The sequence below is a fragment of the Staurois parvus genome, unplaced genomic scaffold, assembly GCF_062004578.1.
Source record: "Staurois parvus isolate SC_StPar_1 unplaced genomic scaffold, SC_StPar_1.0 ptg000137l, whole genome shotgun sequence".
In the NCBI taxonomy this organism is placed as follows: Eukaryota; Metazoa; Chordata; class Amphibia; order Anura; family Ranidae; genus Staurois; species Staurois parvus.
In genome coordinates, this window is record NW_028317933.1 from 3,461,704 (window position 1) to 3,487,034 (window position 25,331).

General features: G+C 41.9%; 2 protein-coding genes across 4 annotated transcripts in view; one reads left to right on the top strand and one right to left on the bottom strand.

Moving 5' to 3' along the window:
• SAMHD1 (SAM and HD domain containing deoxynucleoside triphosphate triphosphohydrolase 1) overlaps positions 1-7,548 on the top strand; it is a 61,086-nt gene extending 53,538 nt beyond the window's left edge. For both annotated transcript variants that reach the window (XM_089673254.1, XM_089673255.1), the window contains exon 16: positions 3,840-7,548. In XM_089673254.1, the coding sequence (XP_089529380.1) occupies positions 3,840-3,980 (141 nt within the window). In that variant the 3' untranslated portion in view covers positions 3,981-7,548. The remainder of the gene's footprint in view (positions 1-3,839) is intronic.
• A 9,920-nt stretch (positions 7,549-17,468) lies between these two features.
• Positions 17,469-25,331, bottom strand: part of ERGIC3 (ERGIC and golgi 3) — a 53,691-nt gene continuing 45,828 nt past the window's right edge. For both annotated transcript variants that reach the window (XM_089673257.1, XM_089673256.1), the window contains 4 exons: positions 24,404-24,468; positions 22,070-22,206; positions 21,920-21,975; positions 17,469-21,553 (listed from right to left, as the gene is read on the bottom strand). In XM_089673257.1, the coding sequence (XP_089529383.1) occupies positions 21,474-21,553; positions 21,920-21,975; positions 22,070-22,206; positions 24,404-24,468 (338 nt within the window). In that variant the 3' untranslated portion in view covers positions 17,469-21,473. The remainder of the gene's footprint in view (positions 21,554-21,919; positions 21,976-22,069; positions 22,207-24,403; positions 24,469-25,331) is intronic.

Below are 25,331 nucleotides of genomic sequence, written 5' to 3' on the forward strand. Positions count from 1 at the left end.
AGTATCATTTGTCTATAAAATTGTTATAAGTAGGAATAGTGCCCCATCGTTGGTGTCAGTGGGAGGAATAATGCCCCATCATTAGTATCAGTGGGAGGAATAGTGCCCTATCATTGGTATCAGTGGGAGGAATAGTGCCCCATCGTTGGTGTCAGTGGGAGGAATAATGCCCCATCATTAGTATCAGTGACACCAATGATGCGGCACTATTCCTCCCACTGACACCAATGACACTTGCTGACCCCTGTTGCAGTATGGTGCTGCTGCAGCCAACATATGTGGTTGCAGCAGCACCTCTGCACTGCACACTTACCGGCTTTTCCCTCACTCGATTTTCGCGGGTCCGCTCGGCTCCGCCTCCTCGCCCGTGATTGGCCGCCTGTGTACCTTTCCTGAGCTACAGTTCTGGCGGCCAATCACCGGTGAGGAGGCGAAGCCGAGCGGCAGGAGTGAGGGAGTGGCCGGAGTGACGGAAGGAGCAGCGCTTCCTGGATGGATCATCGTGGGAGCCAGGTAAGAGACAGCAGCCCTCTGCCCACCCCTGTACTTGGTGTCCCTTCTGTCGGAAGGGGGGGGGCGGCGGCGGCACCGCGCCGCCCCCTAAAAAGTTCCACCCTAACGTATACCGGCGTATAAGACCCCCGACTTTTGAGAAGATTTTCAAGGGTCAAAAAGTCGTCTTATACGCCGGAAAATACGATATGTTCCCCGAGGTCAAACGCGCCCCCCTTGACGGAGCCTCGGGCGCGCCCCACTATTTGAGAAGCACTGCTTTAAGGTATGAGTAGGTGAGGATGTCTGCTTACAGGAGACTCGCTTCTCTAGATATAAAGGATGGATGGATGGCTGGATCCCAAAAAACGGGCTCTTTTTCAAGCTTCTAATTCTATTCCCCTCCATTCTTTGCCCTTCAGTAAATGGTATCCATTTACTTGACCCAACAACTTTTGTATTGTATAAAACAATTGGGAAATATATATTTTTTTTGTGCATTAAAATTCCAAAAAGTGGTATTCCAAAAACATTTTTTCATGTAAACAAAAAGTGTCAGAAAAGGCTTGATCTTCAAGGTGTTAGAGTGAGGGATGTGTGGCATAAGCTTGTAATGCTGGCCTTGAAATGCCAAGACAGTAGAAGCATCCCACCAAATGACCCCTTTTTGGAAAGTAGACACTCCAAGGTATTTGCTAAGGGGCATAGTGATTATTTTGCAGATCTCATTTGTTGCCCAAGTTTTTGGAAAATGAAGAAAGAAAAGTAAAATGTATTTTTTCTTTTTCAAAACCCTGTAACAAAAATTATATCTGCATAATACCATGCCTCTTATCAAATTCCTTAGGTTATCTACTTTCCAAAAAGGTCATTTGGGGGGGGCGGTGTTTGGACTATCCTGGCATTTTAGGGCCACCAAAAATGTGATGGGTAGTGAGGAAGTGACATGAGGAAATATGCCCTTTTGAAAGCCTGGAGGTGGTCACTGGATTTTCGGGGCCTGTATGCAGCTAGGCTGCCAAAAAATCTCTCACATGTGGAATGCCCCATACTCGGGGGGAGTTGCAGAATGTGTTTTGGGGTGTTATTCCACATATATCCGTGGCATGTGTGAGCAATATATCATTTAAGTAAAAACTTGTGTAAAAATAAAAAAAAATATATATTTTTAATTTTCCAAAAATTTGTGGCAAAAAATAAAATCTTCCATGGACACAACATGCCTCTCAGCAAATTCCTTGAGGTGTCTACTTTCCAAAAAGGGGTAATTTGGGTGTTTTTTTTTGTACTGCCCTGACATTTTAGCACCTCAAGAAATGTGATGGGCAGTCAAAGTAAAAGCTGCCTAAATTTCAAAATGTATACCATAGTTTTGTAGACGCTATAACTTTCACACAAACCAATTAATATACACATATTGTTTTTCTAGCAAAGACATGTAGCCGTATACATTTTGGCCTAAATTTATGATTAACTTTGAGTTTATTGGATATTTTTTCTTGGATATTTTTTCTAACTGAAAGTAGAAAATATCCTTTTTTTTTTTTTCTTCCATTTTTATTACGAAAAAATAAGATCAAATGTGATCATTAAAAACTTTAAACATTTGTAAAATGAAAAACCTCTCATTGGACTGCATAAATGAGGATTCTTAGGTCTGAGCTTTTCCCCCATCTTAAAGGGATGTTCCCATTTTGTGGAGGACTGCCGAGTTGGACCTAGAGTGCCCAGTGTATTTGTTTGACTCATTAAAAATCTTTATCTGACTTGTGTTAAGAAACAAAAATGTGTTATTAGCAGTTGTATTTCATTGTTCCTTGTAAGTCTTTTGTGTAAATTTGTGGGTTACAGAACCATTTCAGAGCATGAAAAAGGGACCTAACTGGACTTAAAAGCTTGCATCTTTTTAAAAAAACTGTTAGCAAATTAAGAGTCTATTAAAAGTATGTCAAGGCAAAATTTAAAAAAAATATTTAGTACATCTCTGCACCACATGTACATTTCCCAGAGTTTTATCCCTTTAAAGTGTTACTAAACCCAAGACCCTGCATTCACTATATCTGGTCTCCCACAGTACACACAACATGGAAATGCAGTTATTTTTATTAAATATAAACTGCTAAATATCTTTTTTCAACAGCAGTATATAGCAGTCTTGTGACTTCTATCATTGGGATGCTAAGCACTGGCTACAACTTATAGGCGTTTTAATTCTGCTCTGACTGTCCTATGAGGCTGCATGACCCCTGACCCTCTGTCTGGACAGTGCTGATTGGCCCTGTGCCAATCACATGCAACCTCCCCCCCCCCCCCCCCCAGGAAAAAAAACACTCTAGCTATACACACAAAGCTGAGTATGTACAGAGTGACTCCTCAAGCTCTGTACTATCAGCAGATGGATTGGGGACAGTAGCAGAAGGAAAGGATCAGAGAAGACAGGATCAAACAGCCTTTTTACACAATGTGGAGGTTTAACCCCTTAGGTTCCACATTGAGTATAACAAGCATGCTTTTACTGCATCTACAGACTGATTTTACTGTTGTGGGTTTAGTAACACTTTAAAGACTGTACAGGTACAGAGAAATACCTGTTGATCTTCCAGTAATGCACTTACTGCTTTTAGTCCTGTTGTGGGCTGACAGCTTTGTGTCCTTTGAGAGTGAGTACTCAGCTGTACTCGCTCTCAGATCTCTACAATAAAAAGAGCTAATTCTTTGGTTATCCAAGATAAGAACTCAGAGGGCTAAAGAGCCTCTTGCCAAAACACAGGAGTTGTCTTTGGATATCCAACAATCGCAGCAAGGTTCTTTGCACTTATCAGATAGAAAACAAAATGCTTTTATTGGTGTATTAATGGGAGCAAACGAGAAGTTCATAGGCTTTACATACACTTTTTTGGCTCCAAATTTTCTACAATATATTCCTGTTACATTGTAAAGCGCTTAGCAAACTGTTGTCGCTATATAAATCCTGTATAATAATAATGGCTAACATGATAGACTCAGCCTTTTCATCATAATTAATTCACTTTTGTAAAGGATCTTTTTTCCATTCTTTTTGTTGATCAGTAAAAAAAAATATTCTACTGTGAATAAATGTTCTACAGTATAAAAAAAAAAAAACGTCAAAAGGGTTTGAGTGCTTCACAGGCCCATTCGATTAGATTAGATACAGTCTGTTTAGCCATTTCAGGCTTTTATATTGGCATGCCAAAATAGAATTCCTGGTGGATTTTTGTTTTTCTTTAGTTGTAACATTGCAACTTGTGTTTTATCTGTTTTTAGCCTTTTACCACTTTCCATCCTTTCTTCCCCTGACTAAAATTAACCTGGCACATCTGTTTCAGGATGGTGATGTAGTAGCTCCAGATATGACTCCGCTGAAGGAAAGCTGGCGTGATAAAGAGGACGAAAGTGAAGATCAGCAACATGTGGAGTCTCTGCAAAAGTCCAGAACCAAGCTTGTTGATCGATTCAACAGTTCATAGACTTCTGTGAAATGCCAACCTCACCAGTTGTATCTTTTATCTATCATCTGTACTGTTGGAACAGCCAGGTTAAGATCACACGGCATGAGGGCATATGATCAGGCACCTTTTATTGTTGTTGGGTGCGTCTTTCATCTCTCAAAGACTCTGACCACTCAGTTTCCAGGTTCTCTCACTTCCTAATTCTCTAGATTCATCAGTTTTACATTATAGAGGGTGCAGGAGGGTGAAAATGTCCTTATCCTGGCTTTATCTTGACTGTGAATGGGGGTGGAGTCCATAGGCCATTGCAGAGGACTCACCTCTTTAGACCTCTAGAGATTGAGTCCCCTAGAAACTCTAAAAATTGGGAAGCAGTAAAACCTTGTAGACTCTACCTTTATCAAGCTTAATGCCAAACTTCTGATCATATGAACTACATTTTTTTTTTTTGTTTTAATGCTGCTTGAGTCTTGCTTCATTATAATGCAACAAGGGAGACTTTGGGCAGTGCCTCCTTTTTAAAATGTATGCAAAAAGCCCTGTTGAATGGTAGAAAAGGCTTCTGGGTAAGAACCTTTTATTTTCATGGCAGGCTTTTGTGTGAATGCCCCACCTTCTGGGCCTTTTAGGTTGGCTTCAAAATGTTTTCTTGCCGTACTGCTCCTTACCGCACATTACCAAAACGCAAAGCACATTTAGAGTAACACCCCAGCACGAAATACAGTGGATGTTGATGGACCTGCACTGCTTCTTACTACTCATACATCTCCCATACCTTGCCTTGCATTAAAGAAAAAGGTGCATGACTGGTTTTCCTTTCATTGGTGTGCATTGACAGTCCACGAATAGGCTGGTGTAACTCGAGGCATTTTGATGTCCAAAGTATGGCACTGCAACGTATGCCAGACTGCAGTGTAATGGATAAGTGCCATCGTGCCCTTAAAGTATCGACTTTTGCTGACCCGATACAGTGCCTGATTCAGTCACCAATCCTCAGCAGTACTGTGCTGGTGTTTCTCTTTATCGGTGGCCACCTCTGACATCACTAGCGTGCAACTACAAGAAGGGAGACCTCAGCGATGACAACATCCCTCTTCTAGGCCATCTGGAATTTACCCAGAACTCTTTTCTTCCCTTTGGAAGGTTTATTTGCCAGAGCTTGCCGTTATTACTATAACTAATAATAATAATAATTCATTTATAATATATTGAGTCTATTTTAATTTTATGTTTAGGCTTTAGAAGTAGGGGTTTGATTTGCTTTCAACAATGTTTTATTCTTCATATTCATTACTAGTATTTTAGATGGGTTTTAATACGCTTTTATTTTAAAGTAAAAAAAAAAAAAAAAGTGTTCTAATCATTGCAAACCATTGTCGGGTCCGACCATTAGATTGTCAGATTTTTTTTTTGGTTTTTTTTGTTTTTTTTTTACAATGTTACAAGCAATCAAAACCGACTCAAGATTGTCTCTGTTTGTTTTCTTTGCCTTCTTTTTAAAATGTCTTTAGTTTGATGCTTGGGTGCACCAGTGTTAGTTCCGATGTTCTGTTATGTTTCAAGGGTGAACTTTCTTATCGAGAGATTTTCTTTCTGGCCTTAAAGGAGAAGTGTGGGATAGCAAAAAATTAGCATACATCGGTCCGATGGTGCAGCTGTCCCCCGCTGGCTCTTAGACCAAGTGATCACATGACTGCTGATTGCTCATTCTTGGTCTTCAGTGACTCTGAATCACCAGCTCTCTATTCTGCCCTCCCAGCTCCCACTGGAGCGCAGGGCTGTGGATCGGCTGGCTTGGGCTATCAGTGGCACGGCATTATTGTTCAGATGCCAGCAGACCCTGGACCTGCTCTGTGACATTAGCCGACAGAGGGCTTTAGGCCACTGTTAGTAGAATCTGGATCACAGGAGTGCAGAAATAAGTGCACCCCTGTGACCCAGAAGAAAAGTTGGACCAAAAAAAAGCTTTGGCCATACTTGCTGTTTTTAAGGGAAGGTATAGTTCCTTTTTGATTCAGTAATATTTTCTTATGTTTGACATGAATCAGCGTTTGTTGGGTCTTTCATATTTTTTAAGCTTGCTAGTCATTATTATTTTGATAATTATGGATATTTGCTGATAAGCCACTAAAGGAAACTATTAATTGCTCTGGGCAGTTACTGCCTCTCCATTTTTTTTTTTTTTTTTTTTACCTGTATCAAAAAACACAAAAATGTGATATTGCAGCTTACAGTCCTGGAATGTGATGGTTGTATTGGTTCATTTTTCTGGCTTTTTTTATCTGCTGATTTTGCCAGCAATACACTTCTTGTCCTGAAGTGGGACGACATTAAAGCCAGCCAAAGATGTTGCGATTTCTATTCCTGCAACCGCTAGTTGTGTTCTTTCCTGCAACCACGCTGACTGTGTTGATGGTGGGATCCCTTCCACAGAGCTATTGTGCTCTCCAAGTTGGGGGGGGGGGAGCAGTCCCTGCCAGGACAACACACAGTGATTACTGCTAGTGGCTATAGCTGCTGACAATCACATGATAAATCTGAAAGGCTGGTTGTACCCAATTTGTTCCCCAGTTGATCGTTCAATCAGCTTGCGCATACATGGTTCGAATCTCGGTCACTTTGAACCATCTATGGCTGGCTTTACTGGACAGGACGATTGTCCTTTTGAACATAATGTAGATTTCTGGTAGATTACAGAGGTATTTTTTGTACTTCTCAAACAGATATAACAATGCTTTCAATTTTAGAATTATCAGAACATCAGGGAGGAAAAATTGCAGTTCATTTTTACACTTTTAACAGCTGTTGAGATAAGTTATCAGCCACACAGGTAGAACATTAGGTTATGGCTTACATTATGGGAAGAAGCGAAGAAATGAATCACAGCCTTTGGGGTTGATTTACTAAGGGCAAACAGACTGTACACTTTGTAAAGTGCACTTGCATGTATTTTTCCCAGGGCTTCGTAAATGTGGTAAAGCTCTGCAGATTTCAGTCATCCAATCTTGTGCAAGCAAAAATGCTTTTTTTATGGTCCGTGCACCTGATTAGGTATTTTTACAAAGTGAAGCTTTACCACGTTACATTTATTAGAGAATATGAGTGCAACTGCTGTTGTAAAGTGCCCTGTCTATTTGCCTTTAGTAAATCCATGCCAATGTTTAGCACTGGAAAGCAGCCCAAGTACACAAACACAACACAAATCCTCTCCATTTTCATCTAGCAGAATTGTTATGCTTTACACTCAAGTCCATAATATCTTTACTTGGATCGTTTTATACTTTACATGCATAGTATTTAAAGGGTTTTGTTTTTTCACGTTCCACTGCAGTTATGTTTTCTTGTGTGTTATTTCTGATATAATCATGTTTGGGCTTTAAAATGTTTGTATTTTTCTATTGGGATTTGTATTTTTTTTTTCTTGCTAGATTTCTACAATAATATAAATTGTATTTTTGAAACGGGTTATAGGAGAATTGCAGAAGTAGTGGGGTTCTTATTATCCCGTTTTTAAATGTTTGCACTATAGATAGAAAACAGACTTGGAATGTGACTGGTGAAATAAACCCTCTGCTTTGCCAACCAATTTGAGTTGTGTATGGTGTCCTCTTTCAGTGTGTTTATACAATAAGGACCTGCAGATAAGCATGAAAGGGTAACTCCACTTTCTTCTTTGTTGTGATTGACTTGCTTTCTTAAATGTCTGCACTAGAATACATTTGGATCTCATAAGGATTACCTACTTCTTAAGGGATGCAGACATTTTCGTTTTTCTCATTGGAATACTGAGATCTGCTCAGGTGAATATAATGAAGGCAGACCCACCCATTCAGGAATCAGTCTAAAAAGGAAACAAAACAAACTATTTCTTCAGAACTGAAAAAGGTAGGAATCTGCAACTTTGTTTACTAAAATCCATGCAATGTACATAGATCACTTAGAGAAGATTATTTTCCATAAGAACAAGTCTTTCACTGCCTACATTCATTGCTTTGACACAGAGATCTTGGCCCATGACTAGTATGTTTCAGCACTGAAAGTACAATGTGATGTTTCAGGGTTTGACTAGCGTTGGATTAAAAGGTGACCCCTATATAAAACCCATATAATTCTGCTACTGTAAGTACTTAAAAGGTATTCTTATTGCCCTCCTGTTGCCTCTGGATAAACAGGCACAGGTTGACTGCACTGCTCAGTGCATTTGGTTCACTGTACTGGGCCACTCTTTCTTATTCCAAAAAAAAAAAAAAGGTTAATATGACATGATATAAAAAAAAAAATCTGTACAGTTAGCAAACTAGGGGAGACAAGTGATTAAACAGAATTGCAAACCTTTTCGAAGGTGATATTGATCCAATATGTTTCCTTGAGGGATATAGGAAGTCTTGAAACTTTCAGTACTAGTACAGGTGGAGGATTGTACATTTTGGCTTTTTTTTTTTTTACTTGCCAGCTACCTAATTTTTGTGACAACAGATGCCAGCCTGTCCAGCTGGAGAGGAGTCCTGGGTCTGAGATCAGCACAGGGCTGCTTGACACTGGAGGAAGCTTGCCTACCCATCAATGTCCTGGATCCATGAGCAATTCGTTTTTCCCTGGAGCATTTGATGGACCTTCTCTGTGGGCTGTCGTTCCCAGGATCCATGTTGGCCTATGTCTACCATCAGGGCAGCACAAGAAGTTTGGCAGTGGCACTGGAGGCATTCTGTATTCTGCCTGAAGCGGAGCAGCATATTCTGTCTCTCTCCACCATGCACATCCCCAGCAGTGTAAAATTGGCAGTTGGATTACCTTAGTCGTCAGACGCTGGATATGGGGGTGTGGTCCCTGCACCTGGACATGTTTCATCAGATCTGCCTGTGCTGGCGACCCCTGATGTGGACCTTCTGGTATCCTGTGTCATTAAGGCCATGCGGTTTGTGGCAAAGCACTGGACCCCCTGGCAGATGTAGAGGATGAGCTGGTGGCACCATGGGTTCAGTATTGCCTTATTCATCTCAAGCTGCTGCCTTCCCTGCTGTGCTGGTGGCTCCAGACTGGCCTTGTCATCCGTGGTGCGGCTGGTCATGGATGCTTCCTGGCAGTTTCCTCTTCAGGAGGACCTCCTGTCCCAGGATCCACAGGGTCCAGTCTACCACCCTGCTTTACTGCCCCTGGAGTTTGAGGACATAGCTATTGAAAGCCAGTTTTTAAGGGATGGGGGTTGTCAGAATTGGTGACACCCCCCCCCCCCCACCTTGTTGAATGCTTGCAAGTCTACCTCTTGCCCATTAAGGGTCAGGTTTCTGCACTCACTGTTTTTTTTTTTTTTTTTTCCCCTCAAGCATCCCTTGGCCTTGCACTGATTGATTCACACATTCGTCCAAGGGGTTCGTCATGTGGCACCTCCAGTGTGTTCCCCATTGCTGCTGTTGGACTTGACTTTGGTGCTTTTGTTTCTCCAGAAGCTTCCTTTTTGGATATTCCCCTGCTTACTCAAAACGTTGCCTTGTTAGTTGCCATCACTTGTGCGAAGGGGGTGTCGGCCTTGTCTTGTAAGTCTCCCTATTTGGTTCTACACCAAGAAAATGTGGTTTTTCCATCTTTGTCCCTCCTTTTTTCTGAAGGTGTTGTCGGATTTTCACCTTAATAAGGACATTGTCCTGCCTTCCCTGAGTCCACCTCTGTCGCATCCTAAGGAGGTTGCGTTGCACACCTTGGATGTGCTCCGGGTGGTTTGTGTGTACCTGTCAGCAATGGCCTCCTTCTGGAGGTTGGATTCTTTTTGTGCTCATAGACGGCCCAAGGAAAGGTCTGGCAACCTTCTCTGCCACTAGGTCCCATTTGGATTTGGCAGATGATTGTTCAGGCACACACCTATTAAGGGTCTGACTCCTCCTTTCCCTTTTATGGCCCACTCCACTAGAACTATTAGTGCCTCCTGGGCTTTCCAACATCAGGCATCTGCATCTCAGGTTTGCAAGGTGGCAACCTGATCATCTGTGCACTTTTACCAAATTTTTCAAAGTTGATGTGTTTACATCCTTGAAAGCTTGATTTGGCTGCAAGGTTTTGCAGGCTACTGTTTGAGATTCCTTGTTTGCCTCTTTAGGGGATGTTTGGAGCAACCAGGCAAACATGCCAACCACCCAATTATATTTTGGTTTGCCCACCCCACATTGAAGCACTGCTTTTGGACATCCCTGTGGTCAATAACAGAAGAGCTGTGTCTGTCAATGAAAATAAGGGAAACAAGATTTTTGTTAGTCCATAAAATCCTTCTCAGAGTTCATTGAAGGATACAGCACCCACCCCTCTTTTGGAGTTTTTACTTCTGACACTGCTTTGATATGAACTGGATTGTCTATAGCAGAAAGGGGGTTTTATACCAGAGGACTGTCAAGGTCCTACCTTTCTTCAGAGCTTGTGCATCTCCATGAGCTGGCATCCATCTTGGTTTTCTGCAAAGCATGGTGGGAACCTTTTATGCCTTCAGGCTTCTGCGGCTCCTCCTCAGAAGGGTGTGGTTGAGCACATTTAAACCTGCTGTCTGCAAGTGTGCTCTGCACTTGTGTCCTGTATGTTGCCCTGTTGCAAGCTCTTGTGTTGTTCCCATTGCTCTCCTGGTAACCGACTCGGCTTGGACAAGACTACTCTCTGCGTTAACCCTTTACCTGACCTTCCGTTGCTGAACCCAGCCCGTGACCTGAGTATTCTTTGCCTACCGTCTAGTACTGTCTGCTCCGTTGTTATTGACCCGGCTTGTCTGACTACTCTACTCGTGTTCCCATCTAGCTCCCACCAGCTGTATGCCACTGGCGGCAGTCGTTATCGCAGCTGGGGTCACTCGGGGGCCGCGACCTGGTCTCAGGCTGTGTCAAGTCCATCCCCACCATCAGGGGCCCTGGTGAAGGGTAGCCTGGGGCTTAGACTCCGCGCCCTGAGGGGCTCTGGTCTGTGGGTAGTGGCTGTCGTCAGTCGCAGCGTGACCGTACCATAGGCCTGCCTGCCCGCCCATTCCAGCGTTCCTGCCCTGACAAGGGGACTGCCCATAGGCGGTGCTGTGTTCTTTTCTGTCTAGTGTCCTTTTCCATTAAGTGGCGCTATAAAACTCTATGGTCAAAAATCAGAAGAGCTGTGTCCATCAATGAACTCGGAGAAAGGGATTTTACTGTAACAAATAATTTGTCAACACTCTCTACTAGTACCACTTTTTGGAGTAGGACGTTCCACATTTCCTTTACTCAATCTAAGGTTAAACCACCTTTTTATTCTAACCCCAAATTGTGGCCATGTGTCAGCTTCAGGGTCCTTTTGAGTAAATGGTTTAGCACAGTTATTTGTCACGTTTGATGTATTTGTACATTGTGATCCTATTCCCCCTTATTATTTTTGTTGCCCTTCCATGAATCCTTTCTATTTCAACAAGAGGAGACAGTCTGGAGGTGCCCTTAGCTCACATGTTACAAATTGCTTTCCAGCGCTGCTTGGAGAATACCTATTGATGATGCTGAAGTCATGTTGCCCTCTGCTTCTGGAATCTATTGTATCCTTGTAGTTTTCTTTAGTTTTGTTGGGTGTGGCTACAATGCCACTGAAAAGTATTCATCCCTTGAAATTTTCCACATTTTGTCATGTTACAACCAAAAACGTAAATATATTTTATTAGGAGTTTATGTGATTGACCAACACAAAGTGGCACATAATTGTGAAGTGGAAGGAAAATGAGAAATGGTTTTCAAACTTTTTTACAAATATGTGAAAAGTATGGCATGCATTTGTGTTCAGCCCCCTTTACTCTGATACCCTTAACTAAAATCTAGTGGAACCAATTGCCTTCACAAGTCACCTAATTAGTAAATAGAGTCCACCTGTGTGTACTTTATTCTCATTATACATACAGATGTTCTGTGAAGCCCTTAGAGGTTTGTTAGAGAACATTCGTGAACAAACCAAATCATGAAGGCCAAGGAACACACCAGACAAAACAGGGATAAAGTTGTGGAGAAGTTTTAAAGCAGGGTTAGGTTATTAAAAAACCAAAAAAAATCCCAAGTTTTGCACATCTCACGGAACAGAAGCGGTAGAAAGGCCTTAATAGAGCTCTTTTTTTTGTTGGTGGCCTTACCCTTCACCAGATACTGGCTGTGAGCTTGCTTTGTCAAAACCATTCTTGACTGGTCAAAGTCCCTCAAAAGAGATCTGTTTACTGCTATGGTTGATCTCTTGCCTATTGACTATGTGGAGTTGCTGCTCAGTATCTGCTGCAGGTATTTCATACTACGTGTGTGAATACATGACCCCCACTGGCTCATTTGCCTCGTAGTGATGTAGAAGTTAATGTGAGGAAATCCAGGTGTATGAATAGCTGCTCATGCTGCTGCTACAAGCATTCCATACTTGCAGTGGTAAGAAAGTAGAACAGCGGCACTGTAAGAAGGCGCAGGCCACCGGAAAGTGTGGATATTTTACAGACTGGAATTCTATTACAAGTGGCCCTGTGCTGACCTTTTTACTTTAGGTGTACCATGCTAAGTAAGGTGCAAGTGTAAGGATGGCCATAGATGCCTTGTTCTGCCGAAGGGTAAAACAAATGTTCATGCCTAAGCACAATTTTGCAACTTTGATGTGTTAGTAACTGTACATATTGTCACAACTACTTTCTGTATCCAGGTGGATTATGCCTTGTGGTTTTTTTAGGACAAATTGAGCTGTCTTTTGGTAAATGGCGACAGATGTCTCTTGAATTTTTTTGTTGTTTTTTGTTATCAAAGGAAAACTAGCCCACAATAGTAAAAAAACAAAAAAAAAACTTTTTCTTTTTTAATTTAACTGAATATTTCTTGCTGTTGCCATTACTTACCACCAAAGAACAACCAAAATGGGCAGCACAGTGGCTAAATGGTTAGCACTTCTGCCTGGCAGTACTCGGGTTGTTGGTTCGAATCCCAACCACGGCACCACCTGCCTGGAGTTTGCATGTTCTCCCTGTGTCTGCGTGGGTTTCCTTCAGGTACTCTGGTTTCCTCCCACACTCCAAAGACATGCTGGTAGGTTAATTGGGTCCTGTCTAAATTGACCCTAATATGTGTATGTATGTAAGTTAGGGACCTTAGATTGTACGCCCCTTGAGGGTTAGGGACTGATGTGAATGTACAATATATGTAAATCGCTGCGTAAATTGACAGCACTATATAAGTACCTGAAATAAATAACCGAAAATAAATTCCCCTGCTCCTGATAATTGAAGTGATACTAATTCGTACCTGTAGTAGGGTCCAGAAACAATGGTGCATTTTTCTTTTTTATCCTGCCAAAATATAACACTGATATGTTTTTGATTTTTTTTTTTCCCCCGAAAATATACTGACCATGACCTTTGACCCTGACCCAAACACTAATCTTGGCAAACCTGGATCTAGTTGTTTTTTTTTAACAGTTCTTTGTGTACATCTTCCTCTCCTGCCTGAAGAGAATGATAAAATGTATATTTTCCTTCATTCAGAAGAGGAAGTAAATACAGGGGTGAGCTCACAGTGATTGATCACTATGATAGCCAATCAGAGGCTATCACATTGATCAGGTGACCCAATCCTGGGTCCTGATCATTAGTAAGAGACCTAGGGCTCTCAGTGAAAGCCCAGCCTCTGTGCTGGGAGTGTGCTGTGGCGAGCTCCCAGCAGAGGAATTGATGCGGCCCCACAGAAAAACTCCCACTGCCGTGAGGTCGGCAGGAAGTGGTTAAGAAAACAAATTGATTCCCCTATCCACACAATCGAGGTAGATGGAGGAATCCTCCCTACTGTGCCATTTGAATGCTGGCAGCGGGACTCCTCTACTCTCAGAATATATTGACCAGCAACTGCTTTACTAAGAAAAAGACAGAAGTCGATTGTTAGATTGATTTGTGTCCAGCAGGAATGGCCCCTAGATAGATTGAATGTTTGCTGCCCCAATTTTTATAAATCTACAGCAGGGGTCTCCATAGAGTTTAAAGAAAGGGCCAGTTTACTGTCCTTCAGATTTTAGGGGGGCTGTACTATACCCATTGTGAATACAAAAATGCCCCATCTTTGTAATTAGCGGGAGAAATAGTTGGTGTCAGTAGTAGGAATAGTGCTCTATTTTTGTTGTTGGTGGAAGGAATTATTCCCTGTAGTGCTCTATTGTTGGTGTCATTGGCAGGAATAATGGCTCAAGGGCCAGATAAAGGCAAGCAAAGGGCCACACGTTTAAGCTTTCACTTGCAGGTATTTAATTACTTCTCTCTGCTGAGATCACAGTGCATTTTCTCCCAACGCCTTCTTTTCTACCCAGAAAGCTGGAGCCATCTTTGTTCAGCCACCATCTATTTTTTGGACTGGGATGCTATCCAGAGAAGACATATTCATGTAAATCCTGGTGTCTGCACAGTTCACAAGTGTCTGACCCAGCTCAACCCCTGCTGCACCACCTCACATTGGACTGCAAAGGTGGAGCAGATTACAATCATCCGGGTGAGGAACCAGGAAATGTATTCCTGCTGCCTGTAGAAGACCGATGACAGCTCAGCCTAGGGTAAGTCTATTGACTTGATAAAAGGTACAACTTTTCTGAAAAACTATACTGTTGCATATTTATAAATGTCAGAAGTGTATTAATAAAAACTATCAGTCACTTAAATATCCACTTTAAAATGAGCCATGAACTGACAATGATTGTACAATCTGTTTTAGATTTATCAAAACTGTACCTGGTGAGGGCCGACCTAAACAATTAAGATCCAGTAAGGCAGGCCCTTACACTCTGATTATACAACCTGCTTGACATGTAGTGCAACATTTATGCTCCGTTGAAGTTGCCAACATTTTAGTCCTGTCCCTGTCTTTTTTTTTTTTTTTTCTTCTTCTTCCCTGATTTGCACTTTAAGCCTCACAATCCATTTTTCTCTCAGGTGAAATGTGCTTTTCTGCCTTCCCACTGCTGTGCTCTGTACTGATATAGGTGAGTAATGGTCACACTGCTCATCACCATAGTCCTTGCACACAATTCTAGTGCTGGAGTTTGCCTGAAAGGAATGCATAGGACAGTGTGATCAAAATGTGGTTCCTATTGGACTGCAGTCACACTCCACTACCTTGGACAGATGACTTTACAGGAAAATAGAAGTAAGACTATAAAGAAAAAAAAAATGTATCTGACAATGTTTTGTGACTTCATTTGGGCTTTAAGTGCTGGTCTTCAGATTCATATATAATTGGTATTCTGCAGGTAGAGCCGCCCATTCATTTCAATGGGCTTCCCTACCCACTGAAACGCAGGTAAAGATGTCCCAGACTTTTTTTTGTTTTTAATATTGCTTTTAACAGAATCCCATGGTGTTTTGCCATGCATGGGAGTGACATTTAAAATGAATGGCACTCTAATGCATCTGTTAAAGTGCAGTGCATTTTGCCTGCGGGACCAGAACATGAGAGTTCCTGACCCACACAAATGTGAATCAAGGCTAAAGAAACTTTCTTTTCCAGTGTGCAAAAAGTGATGTCTCTGCAGACACTTGCTTGTCACTGACCCTATTGTACTCCCCTTACAAGCCCTTCCATGTCACTTCTCCACAACCAGATCTGGTGGGACGGGGGATCCCGAGAGAGACGTCCCCTCCTACTTGCTTGTACAAGAGAGCTGACTAACAACTCTAATAAAGAAATAAATGGTACTGGGCTGATGCTTGCAGCTACAGGAGTCACTCTAGTATAACCATCGAAAGTCCAGTGGCATACAAGGTATGTTGCTAGTCCAAAAGTGGTTATAAAGCTTTTGATGGTATATTTGACAGACCAAAAGGACTCCTTCACAGTGACTCTCAGCCCAGAGTGAATAGCCATTTATTTATGGCAATGAGCCATGTACAGGAAGCCCATATAAGTAATAGACATGCTTTGGCTGTATGGAGACGTGTATAGCAGGGTTTGAAATGAACTGGTGCATAGACCAAGATGCAGAACCTGTGTTGAGGTCCATGCCCCATATGGGCTGCCTGTATGCAGCTCTGTGCTACTACAGAAAAATAAAAAGCTTCTCATGCTGTATGTGAATGAGGGTGAAGGGAGCGAAGAAGTTCAGTGTTAAGGTTTAAATATACTTTAACCACTTGCCTACCGGGCACTTATACCCCCTTATTTACCAGGCCAATTTTCAGTTTTCAGTGCTGTTGCATTTTGATTTCATCATTATCATTTTTTTCTCACAAATAGAGCTTTCTTTTGGTGGTATTTAATCGCTGCTGGGCACTTTACTTTTTGTGCGATAAGCAAAAAAAGTGCAAAAAAATTTGAAAAAAAAAAAAAGTTTCTTTGTTTCTATTATAAAATTTTTCTCCTTCGCTGATGTGCGTTGATGAGGCAGCACTGATATGTGGCACGGATAGGCGGCACCAATGAGGTGGCACGGATAGGCGGCACCAATGAGATGTCATGGATAGGTGGCACTGATAGGCGACACTGATAATGGGTACTGATAGACAGCACTGATAGGTGGCACTGCTGCGTGGCACTGACTGGCACAACTGCTGGGCTGCACTGATGGGTGGCACTTCTGAGCACAGGTGGGTGCATTGCTGGGCACAGGTGGGCAGAACTTGTGTGTAGCACTCCTGGGCACCGATCATCAGGGCACTGATGATCAGTGCCGATCCCCGCTCTGACAACTGCTGGTTTTCGGCAGCACTTTCCTCACGATCTGACAGCGTGAGGAAAGTGCAGCAGAGAACCGGCATTTGCATTTCCCGGTGATCAGCGTATCATTGGACACCGCTGATCACGTGGTAAAAGGCCGCTGTGATTGGCCTTTTACCACGTGATCAGCGTATCATTGGACACCGCTGATCACGTGGTAAAAGGCCGCTGTGATTGGCCTTTTACCACGTCACGTGATCAGCTGTGTCCATAGAACACAGCGATAACTGAGATCGCCGGGGGCGCGCAGGAGAGTGTGTTTTGGGAGGACGTCATATGACGTCCACCCAGAACTGGCCGGCCGCAGTGCAGCCGTCATTTGGCTATCTGCGGTCGGCAGGTAGTTAATAAGAATGGACATTTTTTTTATAGGGTAGTGAAGTGTGCAATTAGGACAGAGTACAACTGCCATACGTCAAACTGGAACAGGGTGGTTATCCACACGATCTGTCCCCAACATATAATGCCACAGCTCTAGCCTTGTGATTGAGTTGCATGGTTTAAGGTGTGAATTGAAGTCAAACAATTAGAACCTGCCCCAGCCTTCATGGGATCAGATTTTAAAAGTGGAAATGGGTGGTTTAAAGAACAAAAAAAAAAATTACCTTGCTTCCTATCCTGTGTTTAGATAATCAAGCTCAGCCATTACACATCATTCTGATTGAGTTACCTGTGTATAAATGCCGGGTATATTCATGTCACTTGTTAGAACTGAAGAAGCCACTTGGCTAAGTGGTAAAATGTCTTCAATATTACAGAACAAGTCCATCTGATGTGACTAAGAGGGATGACAATATAGGAGACACACCAGAACTGTACTTAAATAAAATCATTTAATGAAGTTCATCTCAGTTTGACACAATCACTCCCCATAAAACACCCCGCAAGAAGAGAAAAATAAATTCCTCATCAGATATTTGGCAAATTTCCCTGCCAATGATCAACATTTTAAAATGTAATAGACAGCTGGAAGGGGTCTTTATTAAACATACTATTCATTTCCTAGTCCTTTTAGAGAAAGGAAGTCTTTTCTGGTTGAGAGTTAAAGGAAAACAATCCCAGGAGAAATATGGAGTCAATGATGTTTCCTTCTAATCTGCACACTTATTCTGGACCAGTGACTTGCAGCCCATTAATGCACAAAACTGCTGTCCAGGGACATGAGAAGGTAGTTCAATGCACTTTTGCAATTTTTTTTTTTAAAACCTTTGAGGGTTTAAAATTACACACCATTCAAGTCTTCCCACCAGCCAATGTCTGCATTTTTCTGTACTGCCCACACCTTTGTGGCAAAACTAGTGCTGTTCAAGTGCAGGAAAATACAGGTCACTGCACAGGTAAAAGGGTATATTATACTATGTGTGATAACATTTGTTTCAGTGTATTTTTTCCTGAAAAATTAGCATTGGATAAATGATTATACAAATGTCATGTGACAAAAACAAGCAAGTTCAGGTCCTAAAGGAAACATTATAACAGCATTTTCAGAAGGTCAAAGAAGCCCCAAACTACCCTCGGCAGTCCCAAATAAATGATATTGATTTGGGACTGCCTTAACTAACTTAATCCTCAATGTCAACAGTCTTGCAGGGATAGGTGAGAGGAAGTATAAACTGAAACAATTCTCTCACCTAGGAAAAAACCCACTGCTTGTGGAAGACTTAGCCTTTGATCACATGATCTCTGTTGAATGGAAGATGAGTTCAGAAATAGCTGGTCTCAGCCTTTTAGCAGAGTGCAAGTGACCAAATACCTAGGCTTTTGTGTATGCAGGAGGTCCGGAGGGGAGCCTAGGGTAGTTTACAATCTCCCAACTAGCAAAAACTACATTACCTAGATTACAACTATCACTTTCTAAATAAAGATTTTTGGTTGGGATCCAGCACACCTGATGGGTTGAAATTGGGACCAGCCCAGTCTTCAGTTTGATCTCTCTTGCAGCACCAATGTCTGCAGCAAATAAACCGTGAACAACGCTTTAAATTGTACCAATATATTACTGCTTAAAGGTAACCTGAAGTAAGGGAAATATGTGGGCAGCTATTGTTCTCATCTCGACAGGGGCAGCCATTGTATTCTTAGCATCATTCTCCTGTAAAATGGCAAAAAACAATACTGAGTGCAGTAACTAAATTGTAGCCAATCAGTACTTTGTTACCAGAAATTAACTGGTAACTAAAAATGCACCACTTTAACTAGATCTGTTCAAATGTACCCGTTCTACAAAAAGTGGTAACAGGCAGCAACTAAAGTGGAACTTTAGACCAGCCTGTCTTGGCAAAATGCCTAAAAGTTGTGCACAAGCCAGTGGTGTGGATCAAACCTGTTTTGTTTTTCCACAGTCACAGATTTTCAGTGTGCAACATTACAACCTTGGGCACTGTGCAAGCCAGCATCCTGACAACTGCTGCTGTCATTGGTTGATAAGGGAGGATACTGGGCACCTGCACAACATCCTTGTTACAGCTTAATTAAATCGGGTAAATACCTAAAGGGTTAGTTCACCTTTACACAAAAAAAAACAAAAACAACTGCCTATGAGGGGTGGCTGTAGATACAAAAAAAAAAAAAACAAACGGTGCAGCTCTGACTAAAATTGATTAATACCCTTGCTATAGGTGTAGGCCATTTATGTATCTCCTGAAGTCTGACTGGAATACTCCCAGGACATTGCTAAGTGAGGCCTAGTCATTACTGCTCCACCAAAACAGGAGTGAGCTTTGAAATGCTGAGCTCAGAGCTACTGCATCAGGGAAGAGAGCATGGGAGAAGGTCTGAATCAGAAAAAATGTTTGCTGCTGTGCAGGTGAATGTGAGCAGTAATGACTAGGCCTCACTTTGCAATGTCCTGGGAGTATTCCACTCAGGCTTTATGAGGTAAGTAAATGACCTACACCTCTAACAAGGATATTAGTCAACTTTATATAGAGACACACAGTTTGTTTTTATCCACAGATGCCCCTTACCTGCATAGGGAGTTCTTTGAAGGTGAATGATGCTGTTCAGTGTATATATAGGTTGGGAACCACCCCCTTAAACGTAAAGTCTGAAAATGCTGCTCCTCTGTCCTCCAATTCAACAGATCTTGTGTGACTATAAGTATAGGTTCCTGCTGATGTAGGTTGTGTTTGATCTGTTTTTGCAGGGGGATTTTATTTTAATTTTTCTTGTTGGTAGGTAGATTTTAAATGCAAAACGCAATAAATGCTTTCTGTAGTGTTCCCATTGAAGGCTATAGCATCAAAAACGCAATGCTTTGTGTTCAAAAAAAAGTCCCTCGTGCTCAGAAAATCATGTTAAATGGACTGTACTGTGTTACTGCATAAAAGGCTTAGGTCTGAACTGTGGGTAAGTCTGTGTTTCTGGCCCTGTAACCAGCACCAAATTAGTACAGCCCTTCTTTTTCCTCCCTACAAAAGGTGTTCTGTTTATATTGTTGATGGAATGGATATATGTTCATAGTCTACAGGTCTACTATAATTCTAAAGTGTAATATAAATTATTGTATTTTCCTCACTCCCATAATAACTTTTATTCTCCTATGTCCATTATTTGCTTGATTTTATAAATAGCAGTTGATAGGTTGAATTCAAGTAACAACTTTGAGCTGGCAGGAGCAACTCTGCCTTTTAAAGTACAGCTTGCTTTATAGGTTACATGAGATATATGAATGATGGTCCTAACATACTTTTAAATGCTAGTTACCCATTCTGGCCTCTGTCACAAAACAAATGTACCAAGAAAAGATAGTTGTTGCTCCATACCTCTCCTGAACAAGATGGCAGAAGTGCCCCAAACAGCAGGTACTAATAAAATAAATTTTTCAGGACTGTCCATACACTAATATCCCAAAAACTTGAATAGGATGTTGCTGCTGCAGGACAAGTTGTCCCATCCAAGTCTATGGGATATTAGTATATTGAACTGTGTAATGTCAAGGTACCCTACTACAATCCAGAACTCATAGCTTGGTGGTCTAACCCACTCGAGCACATTCTAATGTGTATTTGCCAGATCCTAGGTTACTGGACACAAAAGAACATATCGTTGTGTAATGTTTTCCATAAAAAAGGGACAAAATTCCTATTCCTGCAACAGCTCTAGTTTAAAAAGAAAAAATGTCCACAAAAGCCATCAAAAACATAGGACTAGCTGTGCCCAGCTGCAGCAGAAGACACCAATAAATATCTGCGAGAAGAGACAATAGGAAGTCAGACCTATTCAGTTATTATTGTAACATTGCGTAGAAGGATCTCTCACAATTGCTTCCACGAGATCAGCTGTGCACTTGCAAGTTGAGACAGGACAAAATTTAAAAAAAAAAATTCCTGACTATTGTACTGGTCAGGAATATTGCTAATAATTCATTAAATCACTGTAGTGAATCAATTTCCAACAGAATGCAAACCTGCATCCAGTCCTCTGCTGGTGACCTCTGATCTGGGCTGCAGGATGATTCCAGTCTTGTACTTCAGCCAAGAAGTGGTGTGGACCAGCCAGAATCCTAAGTAAATACCCTCACCTTTCACTTGGGATAGCTCAAAAGGAAGATTAAAATTAAAACTGCTCAGGGGCCAAGGTCCAGCTCACAGCTGCCAAGATAGCTTGTATATCACCCTAATAAAATTTCTGTGCGAAACAATGCTGGCTCCAACTTCTGGCCATTAGAAAAATGTCTTTGCAGAATTCTCATAAGGACAATGTGGAGTATGTCCCAATGCACACATTCTCTGTCAGTAAGGTTACCCAACCACATTTGTAAACAGGAGCAAGTTGGCTAGTCTCTGGTCATTTGCTGGAGATGGAAGACAATTTCCCTTTATGTTGTTTTCCCGAGTTCAATCTTCTTTTGAATGGCACGTGTGGAGTGGTAGATGAGCGAGTCAATGAGGCCTGCAACTGTGGAGGGGAAAAAAAAAAAAATCATATTTTAAAAGGATTGGTTACAAAAACAGTAAAAGCAAAGATGATTACAACTTTACTGTTCCTACCACACTTGTACAGTATACACATCCATAATCAATACGGTTTACATTGCAATTATTCCACAGCCCAACCTGAGGAATGAGAACCAATTGGTGCCTACCATGCACCCTAGGAATACCTTGCAAATTGACAACATTGAATTTACTGTACTGCCCCTAAACCATGAAAAGGGACAGTTCTTCCACAATATGACATTGTTACTGAAAGAATAATATTTTTAGAACCAAGTCCACAACACATACAGTAGAAGATGGAAAAGCACAAATACACTGCACTTACCTGTAAACACTCCTCCAATTATGGCACACACTCCAGTCAGAAAATGAGTCAGTGACCTGGAAAACATGGAACAAGTTGATCTGAATTTAAGTTTGCACATATTATAACCCCACAGTAGCAGGGGCACATGGGGACATACATATAGCTCACCTGTGCTTTTCTGTGAGTTTTACCATCATCGGAGACAGCTCATACAACACAAATACACCAGGCAATCCCTGATCACCAATCAGGCCACTGGCAATTTTTTCATGTCTGGTCACTGAAAACTGATTAGTGCGCAATACCTAAATACAAGAGAGATACAAAGAAATACATTGACGATGTGCAGTAAAAGTACACAAACCCACCCTTCCTGAGCTAATCTTCCCTGCCCCCCCTTTCTTTTAGCCAAGGAATGTTTGCAAGTCAGATTACACTATAAAAAGGGAACTTTCCTTACTTCATGTAAATATCAATAGTGAGACACTGGAAACCCAGTATTGTGATACTTCTAAATGGGTTGAACGTCTTCATTTGATTACACATATACAGAAGATGATGAGTACCACCTGTGACAGAGAAGTCAGTCGTCTTACTTTTATGAAAGTACTGCAGCCTTGTGCATTTACAGTGTTCGTGAACTCCTCTTCTCTCCATCTCATGTTTTTTAAATCAGGGAATACACCATTCATAATAGCAAGTCTTCATATCATCCCTATGTAGTTTGGTTTCCTTTGTTTTAAATGAACCAGTGTTTGGCTAAGTTGTTTACAAGGAAAGAAGTGTTCTAGTGCAGGTTCCCCGTGACACCATTACATAGCAGTTAATCTTCGATCTCATACCTGTGTCACATTTGGATCCTAGGCCCAGTTTGTACACGAGGCCACAGGCCAAGTACAAATTAACACTACCTCTCCAAGTGCCAAGCTTGCAACATATGGTTCAACTACCCGATACCAGAGCCTCTACAGACCACAAATGTTTAGGCATCAGACAGCTGAAAATTGTCAGAAGGAAGCCTAAACACGACATTAATTGTACAGCCTGGTACATGGGTCAGGAGTAACATTGGAACATACAGCTACCACAAAGTGCTGCATGTAAGTATTACTGTTACCTTGGGTATATTTTAGGGAAGGTCATGTTGACTTTAACATCTAGAGCAGCGGTTGAACAACGCTTTCACAGGGGTCGCCTAAGACCATCGGAAAACACATATTTCCAATGGTCTTAGGAACCGAGACACCGCTCCTCTATCAGTCCTCAGGCAGGTCCACCAACATGCAGATACTCTATGAGGTAGTCATGAGGGCGGCCAGAGGGGCTTGGCAGGGTGTCCTGCACTCCCGGCTTGCTGCGAGCCTCTCACGCTGAACTAACACCAGCACACTGACTGGCCCGCTCCCTCTTCCCTGTGCGTTATGAGAGGCCGGTCAGGCTGGAGGCTCCTCCCCTGCAAGGGGTGGGTTGGAGGTGCCCAGCTGCCACCCACTGGCTGCCCTTGCACCTGCTGCATTTTCCCCAGGCGGGCAGCTGCTCACAACAGCTGGATAGATGTGAGCCGGGTCCCCCTTTGTCTCCGGGGAGGGGGGATCTAATTACCCGCAGAGCGTGTGCCCTACAACCGCTCACCTCCCACGGAGGCTTCTCCTCACAGCACTTGTACGAGGGCTGGCACCGGGGCACCCGGCCCGCTAGAGGGAAGTACACAGCGACCAGCAATCCCAAACTTTCCGGGGTCATACAAGGAGGCTCAGGACAGACAACTTGGTGTGGGATAGGGCTGATATCCTTGGGGGGAGGGGGGGAATACTGGCCATACACACTTCAATTTTACAATCAGATCCAATTGGCAATCAGATTAACTTACATTCCCATAAAATTCCTTCAGTCGACTGACCAGGGCGCAAAATGATCGACCGTTTTCCAATAATTTTATGGTTGGGGGTCACCACAACATGAGGAACTTTATTAAAGGGTCACAGCATTAGGAAGGTTGAGAACCACTGATCTAGAGGCTAATAAAGTCAGTATAGAGCACTTACTCAGATTCCAGGGTATTATAGTGCATCAGCCAAAGGAGTGTTGATTGCCATGAATGACAGCACTCAGTACCATTTGAACCACATCCAATCTGCATGACATGTGAAAAAACATTGCTTCCTATGGTGCCCGCTCACATATGTCCGGTGCACTGACGGTGCGGATTTAGTGCAGTTTAAAAAAAAAAAAGTCATGTCCGACTTCTGAGCAGTGCGGTCTGGTTCAGGTGCGGATTACAGGCTATTGATTTCTATGGGAATTGTTCCTAAACTGCATAAGTGTGAAAAGGATAAGATCCTGACCTGAACCGGAGAACAACTCCTATATCAATCAGCTGAGACACGTGTGACTCCGCTCTTAGACACGTTACTTGGTTCTGTTCAGCTTATCATGGCAACAGAAATAACAACACTACAAAAATACATTTTTCGTAAACAAAAGATAAGTGATTTTACTTGCCTCTTCATCGATTTGTACATATACCGTAGGAACAATTTTCACAAAGTACTGAAACATCATGGAAGCTTAAAAAAAAAAAAAGAAAATATTAGAAATAAAAAAAAAAAAAAAATAGAAAAGTTTAAATAAGTGCAAGCAACTGTTTGCCCATTCTTTGAATGAGTAATTGATTGCAGTGATTTATGAAATGAAAAAAAAAAAACTTAGTGTATGTACAGCTAAAATATTTCTTTTATTCTTGGATAGAGTAGGAAAGGGTTCAAACCTATGTAAGGTTTCTATTGCTGTCTGTGTTCCTGATGGGGAGATTCACTCCCTCGATTGTCACTGGGACAGAAAATGGAAAATTCCACATTAAAGTAGAATTTTAGTCAGAAAATGAAGTCCTGCTAGATCAGCTTTCCCCTTTTGCAGGTATAGCTATGTAAAACATTACAAATAAGTGCCTATACTGTTTAAAATCCAGTAATACACTGGATCACCCTGCTCTGCACATGCTCAGTTGCTCTATATTTTTTAGGCACTGTGCCAAATTTCTAGAGGCCAATCAGCTGACAGCCTTAATATTTTTTCTTAATAGGAACAATACTGGAGGAAATGTAGAGCGCACACTAATTTTAGTAGCATAGTTAATGTGGAATGTTCCATGCTAAAGAACATTATTTTGATCAAGTTGGTATGGGTAAAGTCCCACCCCATTATCCACTTGATCTCTGACAGGTTTTACCCTTTTATGATCATTTTTTGACATAAAAATTTTCTGGTCTATTTCTTATAGTTTCTGCTGCTTTTGCTCACAGGATCTAGCTGCTTTTTTTTTTTTTTTACAGAAAAAAAAAAACAAAAAGCAAGACCCTACCAGGTCCTATATCAATATATCGTTATGAAAGGGAGCACTCCGCAAGAACAGTTAACAAAAATGAAATAA